This window comes from Dendrobates tinctorius, unplaced genomic scaffold (assembly GCF_039654945.1).
Source record: "Dendrobates tinctorius isolate UK_male_01 unplaced genomic scaffold, ASM3965494v1 ptg000051l, whole genome shotgun sequence".
NCBI classification, from domain to species: domain Eukaryota; kingdom Metazoa; phylum Chordata; class Amphibia; order Anura; family Dendrobatidae; genus Dendrobates; species Dendrobates tinctorius.
The window spans coordinates 10,784,223-10,795,663 of record NW_027361719.1 but is presented as its reverse complement, the minus strand read 5'-3'; the positions used below and the strand labels follow the sequence as shown (position 1 = coordinate 10,795,663).

The 11,441-nt window shown below is 46.8% G+C and overlaps 1 protein-coding gene across 4 annotated transcripts in view; it reads right to left on the bottom strand.

The window, feature by feature from the left end:
- Nucleotides 1-9,131: 9,131 nt before the first annotated feature.
- The window catches only part of LOC141091287 (uridylate-specific endoribonuclease D-like), a 144,860-nt gene continuing 142,550 nt past the window's right edge, over nt 9,132-11,441 (bottom strand). For all 4 annotated transcript variants that reach the window (XM_073576770.1, XM_073576774.1, XM_073576773.1 and 1 more), the window contains one exon: nt 9,132-9,317. In XM_073576770.1, coding sequence (XP_073432871.1) covers nt 9,206-9,317 — 112 coding nt within the window. In that variant the 3' untranslated portion in view covers nt 9,132-9,205. The remainder of the gene's footprint in view (nt 9,318-11,441) is intronic.

Here is an 11,441-nt window from a genome sequence, read left to right as displayed (position 1 = left end):
TGTGCAGTTCTGTGGGACTTGTTCTCGGTCTAAACCCTGTTCTCATTCTAGTGGGTTGTTGATGCCCCTGCCGGTGCCCAAGAGGCCATGGACCCATATCTCAATGGATTTTATTTCTGATCTTCCTGTCTCTCAGAGAATGACTGTTATCTGCGTGATTTGTGATAGATTTTCTAAGATGATCCATCTTGTACCACTCCCAAAGTTGCCATCTTCTTCAGAGTTGGTGCCCTTGTTTTTACAACAGATGGTTCGGTTGAATGGGATTCCTGAGTACATTGTGTCGGACAGAAGAGTCCAGTTTGTTTCCAGATTTTGAAAAACTTTTTGTTCCAATCTTGGAATTCAGTTATCTTTCTCCTCTGCGTCTCATCCTCAGACCAATGGGCAGACTGAGAGAACAAACCAGACTTTGGAGTCCTATTTGAAATGTTTTATATCTGCTGATCAGGATGACTGGGTCTCATTTTTGCCCTTGGCCGAATTCGCGCTAAACAATAGAGCTAGTTCTGCCACTTTGATGTCGCCCTTTTTCTGTAAATTTGGGTTTGATCCTCGATTTTCTTCAGGGCAAGTGGAATCTTCGACCTGCCCAAATGTGGACACTGTGGTAGAGAGAATGCAGCAGATTTGGGACCAAGTGGTGGATAAGTTGTCCCTCTCTCAGGAAAAAGCCCAGCGGTTTTCCAACCGGCATAGGACCATTGGTCCCCAGTTTAAAGTGGGTGATATGGTTTGGTTGTCGATAAAGAATATTTCTATGAAGGTTGCGTCTCCAAAATCAAGCCAAGATTTATTGGACCTTATAAGATTTTGGAGATTCTTAATCCTGTTTCTTTTCGATTGGCTCTTCCAGTTAGGTTTAAGATCCATAACATGTTTCATAAATCTCTGTTGAATAGTTTTGCTGAGCCAGTATTTCCTATGGCTGCACCTCCTGACCCTTTATTGGTTAAAGGCAATGTGGAATATGAGGTAGAGAAAATATTGGATTCTCGTTTGGCTAGATGGAGACTCCAGTACTTGGTCAAATGGAAGGGTTATGGCCAGGAGAATAATTATTGGGTCTCTGCTTCTGACATTCATGCCGATAGATTGGTTCATGCTTTTCACTGGGCCCATCCTTATCGGCCTGGTGGCGTGGATGAGGGTTCGGTGACCCCTCCTCGAGGGGGGGTACTGTTGTGAATTCACTTTCTGGCCTACCTCTGGTTGCTAGTGAAGGTAGTGGAGCTGGTTGTATTGACAGAGGAGTCACGAGTTCTCTTTCCGGGCTCCCTCTGGTAGTTATAGGAGGTAATGGAGCTGATCTAATTGACAGAGGCTTGCCATCTGATAATGAGGATGACGATTGGACATCTGGAGTCTTTGACTGGATTTAAGACAGCCGACTCCCTCTATCCCTGCTGGTGATTTTTCCTGCCTCCTGAAGTCTTAGTTTCCAGTTCAGTCCCTGCATTCTCAAGCTAAGTGTTCTTTGCTATTGTTCACATTTGATTTGGTTTTGTCTATTCAGTTTTGTGTGGTCAGCCAGCCCCGGCTGGGGCTGTGCTGAATTTCCATCCTTATGTTACTGTTTGTGCCAGTTTGTTTTTTGTCCCTTATTAGATTGGCCTCTTTTTGCTCTGCTTTCAGAATATGCCAGAGTGCTAATATAGTGGGTGAAGTCTAGTGACTTCAGAGTTTTTTGCTATCAGAAGTGTTGGACATTTTTGCAGGGTTTTTTGCATGATTGCCTTGGTCCCTGAAGGGAATAGAATAGCCGAAAGCTTACACTGAGTCACAGCAGAGAGAAGGATAACTCCCACTCTTCAGAGCAGACTGTAAACTGGTGAGAGTTGTAATATCTCCTCTGAACTGCACCTGAACTACAGTAAATGATAAAGTGACTTTCCTTGGCTCCTGCCTTATTACTCTGTGCCTTCTACTTCCATCACAATCTCTGGGGGCCAGTCCTGGTTGGAGAGGGTTAAACATCTGCACTGCTATCACCATCTACTCCCCCAGGGATCATCTGCAGTTCCGGCTATACTACAGTCAAACACTCCAACTGGCGTCATGAATCCCTACATAAACTTTATCCCTAATCAATGCTCCCCTTTTACATGACCGCCTGGGGCCACAGATTGGGTCACTGCCACTGTGACACATCCCTTTAAGATGACCGGCCCGGTACCGAGTATCCCACGGCCGCTGGGGCGCGTCAGAGACGTGTGGACAGGTACCCTTCAACCATGTTGTAGTAATGCTGCCTCCTGCTAATATGGACTGTATGACATGTAATGTCAGATATTGTCGCATGCTCAAAACGTTTTGACACATTTTGGCCGTGCTAACCCTTGCTTCCGAGGTGCTGCCAGTACCCCAGCTGCGCTGGTGACTTCCTCCTCTGCCTCTGCCTTGTTTTTCCACAGAGCCTCTGCTGTCTGGTGGGAAAACCATCAGTAGTTTCTCTACCAGCATGTGCTTGTATTAACGTATTTTGCAATCACTCTTTAGTGATGGAAGTAATGATGGTACCAAGGGCGGACATTCCGTCGATGCAGTTAGAGCAGCTGCACCGGGACATGGAGGTGGAGAGCTGCCCTTGCAAGGTGGCTTACACTGAGGGCAATCTGACCTATTTCTCAGAGATTCTGTGAGGCCCACGGCCAGATTGCCCTCATCATGCGCATCGGGCAGGGAGCGATCCCTACAGCTCGTCTGCCTACAGGAAAAAATGGCAGCGAAGCGGAGATCCAGGGCTCTGTCCTCTACTTCCTGCCCGTTACATTCTCTCTGACACAGGCGCAGGGCTTGATGATATCAGCAAGCAGCACGCACCTGTGTAAGAGAGAGATAGTTGCCGGCGATGACAAGGGTGGAAGAGAGGATACTGAGGTGTTGTGGGAAGAACAATGATGAAGGTGCGAGTGAGGACACTAAGGTGCGGTGGGGGAGAGGACACTGAGGTTTGATGGGGAGAACAATAATGGGCATGGGGTAGAGGACACTGAGGTGTGGTGGGGAGAACAATGATAAGAGTGGGGGAGAGGACGCTGAGGTGTGATGGGGAGAACAATGATGAGGGTGGGAGAGATGACAATGAGGCGTGGTGGAGGACAACAATGATGAAGGTGCAAGAGAGGACACTGAGGTTTGGTGGGTGGTGGGGAGAACAATGGTGAGGGCAGGGGAGAGGACACTGAGGTTTGATGGGGAGAACAATGATAAGCATGGGGGATAGGACACTGTGGTGTGGTGGGGACTGGGAGAACAATGATGAGGGTGGGGGAGAGGTCACTGAGGTGTGGTGGGGAGAACAATGATGAGGGTGGGGGAGAGGACACAGGTGTGATGGGGAGAGGATACAGAGGTGTGGTGGAGAAGACACTGAGGTTTGATGGGAAGAACAATGATGGGGGTGGGGGAGAGGACACTGAGGTGTGGTGGGGAGAACAATGATGAGGGTGGGGAGAATACACTGAGGTGTGATGGTGAGAACAATAAAGGGGTGGGGAGAGGAAACAGGTGTGGTAGGGAGAACAATAATGGGGCTGAGGGAAAACAATGATGATTGTGGGGGGGGAGAGGACACTGAGGTGTGGCGCTGGAGAACAATGCTGAGGGTGGAGGAGAGGACACTGACATGTGGTGGGATGGAACAATGATGAGGGTGCGAGAGAGGACACTGAGGTGTGATGGGGGAGATCAATAATGAGGGTTGGGGGAGAGGACAATAAGGTATGATGGGGAAAACAATGATGAGGGTTAGGAGAGATGACACCACTAAGGTATGGTAGGGAGATCAATGATGGCGTGGTGGAGGTAAACAAAGATGAAAGTGGGAAAGAGGACACTGAGGTGTGGTGGTGGGAACAATCATGAGGGTGGGGGAGAGGACACTGAGGTGTGGTGGGGAGAACAATAATAGAGGTGGGAGAGAGGACACTGAGGTGTGGTGGAGGAGATCAATAATGAGGGTTGGGGAGAGGACACTAAGGTATGGTGAGGAGATCAATGATGGGGTGATGGGGTAAACAATGATGAGAGTGGGGGAGAGAAGGCTGAAGTGTGGTGGTAAGAACAATGATGAGGGTTGAGTAGAGGATGGACACTAAGGTGTGGTGGGGGAGAACAATAAAGGAGGTGGGGAGAGGACAATGATAGGGGTGGTGGAGAGGATACTGAGGTGTTGTGGGGAGAGCAATGATAAAGGTGGAGGAGAGGACACTGAGGTGTGGTGGGGGAGATAGGTGGAGCAAGACCTACAATAATTCAGGATCTCTCGGTAACACCCTTTCATATAGAACCTCTAACACTCTCTCCTGAGTTTTCTCCACCCCCAGATGTCCACTGGAAGTAACAACTGTTCTACTACCTCTCCTCTCCTCGGTTTGGTCACCTGATACAATAACTCACCATGTACTGCAAAATAAGGGAACCTGGTGTCAGCCCCCGGCTCTTGAGCACCCTAATAACATAGTCACATTCTCAGATGGCCCCTTCAATGTAAGGTCCAGAAGTTGAGTAGTCCCAAAGTTTTTTTCAGGCACCTCTAAGTTAGGGAAGTTGGGCTCCTCTGTTACTGTCTCATCCTCCTCTCCAGCGAAGACACATAAGGGAAACTCCTTCACCTTTGATTTTGACGGCGTTGTCTTCAGAGGGGCCTGGATTTGACCGGAGCCCTCTGTCCAGCCCCTTTTTGCCACAAGTTCCAGAACAGATAAAAATCCTGCCCCAGTAGAGTATTGCCACAATTTCTGCTGAATGTGGCAATACCCTATGTGTAGCTGTACTGTACTGCTTAGCCACATGGCGAAACTCAGGAGGGACAGAGTGCTATTTGCCTCCTGAAGCACAGAGTTTCTTAGAATAGCTTGCGGACTCCATATACAGAGGCCCTAAGTATTTGAAGAGAGGAGCACCCTCCCTGAAGTGACCCCATTTTGCAAAATTATACTCCTGCAAAACATGTTAATGCTAAATGTCATTTAGGCACACTCTGGGGCTCCTAAGGAAGGAGGCATTTTGAATTGGGAGAGCAGAATTCGAAAAATTTCTTTTGGGGGGCAAGGAGCCATTTTGCTTTTCAGAGCATTTGTACTACCAGTAACGTGGAAACCCCGAATATTTCCATTGACAGATGATGATCCTGAGTGGGGACTTGCTTTTTGTGTGGATTGAGTTGAAGCTTTTGTTGGGAACATTTCACATATCATTTTGGATCACATTTATTCAGCGCTCTATGCTGCAAGCTGTCATGATCCAGGCCAGGGTTTGATTCTTGTTATTCTCTCCCCGGTCTGGTCGTGCATGAGTTAACCTCTGCCTCATTTTAGGTTCTGTGGGCTATTTCAGTCTGCTGTGGCCTGCAGACCAATGACAGTGATAGTTCATGCTCCCAGGCTAGAGCAGCTGACCCCTTGATACCATGATTTGTCCTCTGCCCGTGTACTCTGATCCCATCACTTCCCTTCCCTGCCAGCCCGCTTGCCTTCGTGCTTGCTCCCTGTGCTTAGACCTCTTGGTATGTGACCCGGCTTGTCCTCTGACCTGTTTGACTGTCTCGCATCTCTGTTATCTCTGCTCCCATCTGGTTCTGACTTCTGGCTTGTATTTGACTACGTGTATTGCTGTAACCTCTGGTACTTCGTTCCCTCTCGGTTTCTGACTCTGCTCGTCTGACCTCTCTTTCGCCATCAGGTGGTGCCTATCCTTCTGCTCAGTGGTGCTTCACTGTGTGTGCAATCTATCATCCCTCACCAAGACCCCTTGGTGGAGGTTGCACTGTACTGTACTGCAGCACCATTACAGCAGCCTTTTAACTTCCATTTACAAGTTGTACCTTAGGGGAGTATACAATCTCATCAGTATGCGGGAGGGGGATGAGTGGAAAACTGCATTTCTAACCTCTGAGGGTTTGTTTGAGAATTTTGTTATGCCTTTTGGCCTGACTAACGCGCCAGCAGTTTTCCATAATTTCATTAATCATGTTTTCTCAGATTTTATTGGGCGCTTCATGGTAGTTTTCCTGGATGACATCCTTATATATTCTGCTTATAAACAGAACCACATGGGTCACCTCGTGCAGTCCTCCAGAGGCTCAGGGAGAGCTCACTCTTTGCTATACTGGAGAAATGTTCCTTTTTTGCTCAAGAGTTGTCCTTTCTAGGGGTCATTTTGTCTGCTGAAGGGTCTTTTATGGACCCTAGAAAGGTACAGGCTATTGTAGATTGGGTGCAATCCAGAGATCTCAAGGGTCTTCAGCATTTTCTGGATTTCGCTAATTATTATAGGAAATTCATCAAGGGGTTTTCCCAGATGGTCAAACCCCTCACTGATTTAACGCGTAAGGGGGCTGATCTCAAAACCTTGCCAGCTCCAGCAGTGGCGGCATTTTCTTCTTTAAAAAACTGTTTCATGTGCGCCCCTGTGCTGGTTCAACTGATTTGTCTAAACCGTTTATCGTGGAGGTGGACGCCTCAGCGGTGGGAGTGGGGGCGGTGTTGTCTCAGGGCCCCACCACATTAACTATCTTGAGACTCTGTGCCATCTTTTCGAAAAAATTTTCCTCTGCCAAAAGGAATTATGATGTGGGTAACCGGTAGTTTTTGGCCATTAAATTGGCGTTTGAAGAATGGAGGCATTTTTTTGAGGGGGCTGTCCATCGTATCACTGTCATCACAGATCACAAGAACCTGTCTTACATCGAGTCCGACAAACATTTAACCCCGAGACAGGCGAGGTGGTCACTTTTTTTCCCGATTTCAGTTTTCTGTCACTTTCAGGCCAGGGTCCTTGAATGTGAAGACTGATGCCTTATGTCACAGCCTGGATCCAATGTCAACTCCAGGACTTCCTTCCTCCATTCTTCAGTGTGGAGTGGTGGTGGCTGCAGTTTACTAGGCATTGGAGCAAGAGATTTGGGAGACCCAATCTCTTGCTCCTCTGTCCGTACCTAATAATAAGTTGTTCGTGCCTGTCCAGTATCGGTTAAGGGTGCTTCGGGAGTTCCATGACTCGGCTCCGAGTGGGCATCCTGGAATCTTGGCCAAGCGTAAAGCCGTCGCTAGACTGTTTTGGTGGCCCTCGTTGGCTTCTGACGTCATTGGGTTTGTGTACGCCTGTGAAACTTGCGCCCGCGCAGAAACCTCCCATATCTGGCTGGCCAGGGAATTGGTGCCACTGCCAATTCCAAATTGATCGTGGACTCTTTTGTCCATGGATTTTATCACTGATCTTCCCCCTTCTAATGGCAAAACCGTGATATGGGTAGTTGTTGATAGGTTCAGTAAACAGGTGCATTTTGTATCTTTGGCGGATCTTCCTAATGCTGAGACTTTATCAAAACTATTCACTGAGCATGTGGTCCGATTACATGGTGTGCCTGTCAGTGTGGTGTCTGATAGAGGAGTACAATTTGTGTCAAAATTCTGGAGAGCTTTTTATAAAAGGCTGGGTATCAGTCTGACCTTTTCATCGGTCTATCATCCTGAGATGAACTGTCAGACTGAAAGTAACAATCAGTCTCTGGAGCAGATATTGCAGAGTCTTGCCACGTCTAGTCAGGATGATTGGTGCTCTTTGGTACCCATAGCAGAATTTGCTTTCAATAATCGTGTCAATGAGTCCACTGGTACTTCCCCGTTCTTTTGCAACTATGGGTTTCACCCTCACTTTGGTGAGTTTTCCCGGCTGGATTCAGGGTGATCAGGGGCTGTTTCGGCCTTTCAGTGGTTGGGGGAGGTCTGGAGGGAGGTTCAGAGAAACATTGGGGAGGCTCAGGGCAAGTATAAATTTTTTGCGGATAAACGACGTTCAGTGGGGTCGACTTTCCAGGTGGGGCATAAGGTATGGTTATCCACCAAGAATATAAGGTTGAGGATTCCTTCTGCTAAGTTGGGTCTCAAGTTTATTGGTGATTTAGAAGTGATTAATCCTGTGGCCTTTTGCCTGCACCTGCCTTTGTCGTTGCGGATCCCCAATGTGTTCCATAAGGCGCTTCTGAAGCTGTCTGTGTCTTCCTCAGGCGAGTCTCCCTCGCACCCGCCACCTATTGTGGTGGATGGCCAGACCGAGAATGAATGGGTTGTGGATTCTTGTATGCTCCGGTGTTCTCTTCAGTATTTGGTCGATTGGAAGGGTTTCGGTCCTGAGGATCGATCATGTGCCAGCAGGTTTGGGCCATGCGGATTGGATGGCCCAGGTCTGTCACACTCATTATCCAGGTAAACCTGGGGGTCCGGTGGCCCCCCATTGAGAGAGGGGTACTGTCATGATCCAGGCCAGGGTTTGTTTCTTGTTTTTCTCTCCCCGGTCTGGTTGTGCGGGAGTTAACGTTCTCTGTCTCGTTTTGGGTTCTGTGGGGCTATTTCAGTCTGCTGTGGCCTGCAGACCAATGTCAGTGATAGTTCATACTCACAGGCTAGAGCAGCTGACCCCTTGATACCGTGTTTTGTCCTCTGTCCAAGTACTCTGATCCCGTGACTTCCCTTCCCTGCCACCCCACTTGCCTTAGTGCTTGCTCCCTGTGCTTAGACCTCTTGGTATGTGACCCGGCTTGTCCTCTGACCTGTTTGACTGTCTCGCATCTCTGTTATCTCTGCTCCCATCTGGTTCTGATTTCTGACTTGTATTTGACTACGTGTATAGCTGTGACCCCTGGTACTTCGTTCCCTCTTGGTTTCTGACTTGGCACGTCTGACCTCTCTTTCGCCACCAGGTAGCGCCTGTGCTTCTGCTCAGTGGTGCTACGCTGTGTGGAGGTTGCACTGTACTGCACTGCCGCACCATTACAGCAGCCTTTCAACTTCCGTTTAGAAGTCCGTATTTGGGGTTCTACACTGGACACCTAATTCGGTACAAACCCCGAACTTTACTATTGGGGTTCGCTTATCCCTAATGTTGACCCCTTAAGAATGTTGGAAAGCTTGCATGGTGGGGTGTGGTGCAGAATATTTGCCTGTAAAGTCCTTTCATTTATTTTATACAAAAGTTCTGGTTTTGTAAAGTTTGACATCATATGGCAGTTATAATTAGGCATTTGTTAATAGCGCAGAAGAATTTCTCTATTATGCAGGGTACTCATTGTATGCAGCAGTTAAAAATTCTGTTTGCTGCCTCACAGCTTATGAAAAAATAGATTTACCAACAATGTGTAATCATTTATTGATTTATTACAAACTCTTTTGCTCAGATTTTATTATTTGGAAGGTCGCTTGCTCTAGATGTTGGGGTAAGAAGATGCTACATATCTTTTGCCGCTGCCATATGATGAGTTGGGCCAACTGTAGGTTTGGATCTTGAGAGAAGCATCACCCAATTTTACAGTGCACCTGAAACAAACCAAATACCGATTAGTAAGTGGGGAAATAATAAAAGAAACCCAAGAAATTAAAAACTGCTTTTAGGTTCTGTTAACATTAGTATTTGGAACTTCTGTCAGTGGGTTTGTCACTTTTGAGGACAAGACTAGCGCAGGATGTCAAGCTATCCAAGCCATGAAAATGGAATAACGCTGATAGTCCTTTATGTGTCTGTCAGACACCATTTACATCCATTGCATACCAGATCCAGCACACCACCATGGCCTCTCTTATAAATAAAAGCCATGACACAAATATGAAGACAGACTTATCAGAATGTTAACTGATAATAAAAGATATAATGCAAAATATAATATTCTGCATGCTCTTAAAGTAGTGCTTTAATTGAACAGATTGGACTGTATTTTTATGCTCACAGGTTCCCTTTAAGCCCCATACAATTGCCAGACTGTTAGAAACATCAATTGCCCCTAACCAGCACCCCAAAAATCCATGTGACTCACAACCCTCTGCAGTGTGGCTCATGATTAAGCCTATTCAAAGGTCCAGAATAAATAGGCGGCTTTAGGCTGGAGTCACACCAGCAAGGAATACGGACGAGTGCTATGCAAGAAAACTTCGCATAGCCCTCGGACCGCTGTTAATCTATGGGGCAGCTCCCATCACCATTTTTTCTCTCGGCCGTGTTATATGTGAGAGTGAAATCGCAGCATGCTGAGATTTGCTGCGTATATCGGACAAGACTCGCCAATGAAAATCTATGGGTGCGAAAAAAAATTGCACAGCACTCGCAGCATGCAAGTGCTGTGCGATTTTTACGCACCGGTGTCCTTTGAAAAGCCTGCAATTCGTATGCGGCTACTGTAAAATCACACTGACAGGTTAGAATAGAAAAGATAGAATACATATATACACATAGAATATATATATATATATATATATATATATACTGTATATACAGGGTGGGCCATTTATATGGATACACTTGGGTGGGCCATTTATAAAATGGCCGCCATGGTCACCACTAGTGATGAGCGAGTATACTCATTACTCGGCTTTTCCCGATCATGCTCAGAGTATTTTGGCGTGCTCGGAGATTTAGTTTTTATTGAAGTAGCTGCATGATTTACGGCTAATAGACAGCCTGAATACATGTGAGGATTCCCTAACAAACAGGCAGTCCTCACATGTATTCAGCCTGTCCAGCAGCCACAAATCATGCAGCTGTGTCGACACAAACTAAATCTCCGAGCACATCCAAATACTCGGACACCTGAGCATGCTTGGGAAAACCAGAGCAACGAGTATACTCGCTCATCACTAGTCATCCCCCATCTTGAAAAGTTTTCCCCCTCCCATATATTAATGTGCCACAAACAGGAAATTGATATCACCAACCATTCCCATTTTATTTAGGTGTATCCATATAAATAGCCCACCCTGTATACATACAGCTTTGGCAAAAATTAAGAGACCACTGCAAAATTTTCAGTTTGTCTGATTTTTCTCTTTATAGGTATATTTTTGAGTAAAATGTAAATTTCTCTTTTATTCTATAAAACTACTGACAACATGTTTTCGAATTTCCGAGTTTTTCCAGGATAACCTTGTATGCGACTTGATTCATACGTCCTTTGCAAAGATTAACCTACCCAATTCCAGCCTTGCTGAAACATCCCCAGATCATCACGATCCTCCACCAAATTTCACAGTGGGTGCAAGACACTGTGGCTTGTACACCTCTCCATGTCTCCATCTAACGATTAGACGACCAGGCGTTCAGCGAAGCTGAAAATTAGACTCATCAGAGAAGATTACCTTACTCCAGTCCTCTATGGTCCAATCCTTATGGTCTTTGGCAAACTTCAGCCTGGCTCTCTTTTGCTTCTCATTGATGAAAGGCTTTTTTCTAGCTTTACATGAATTGAGCCCTGCCTCTAGGAGCCTGTTATGAACTGTTCTTGCCGTGCACTTCACCCCAGCTGCCATTCCTTTTGTAGGTCACTTGATCTCATCCTGCGGTTGATGAGTGACATTTGAATAAGATGACGGTCATCCCGGTGAGTGGAGAGTCGTTTTCGCCCTCTGCCGGTCTGTAGCTTTGTTGTCCCCAATGTCTGCCGCTTGACCTTG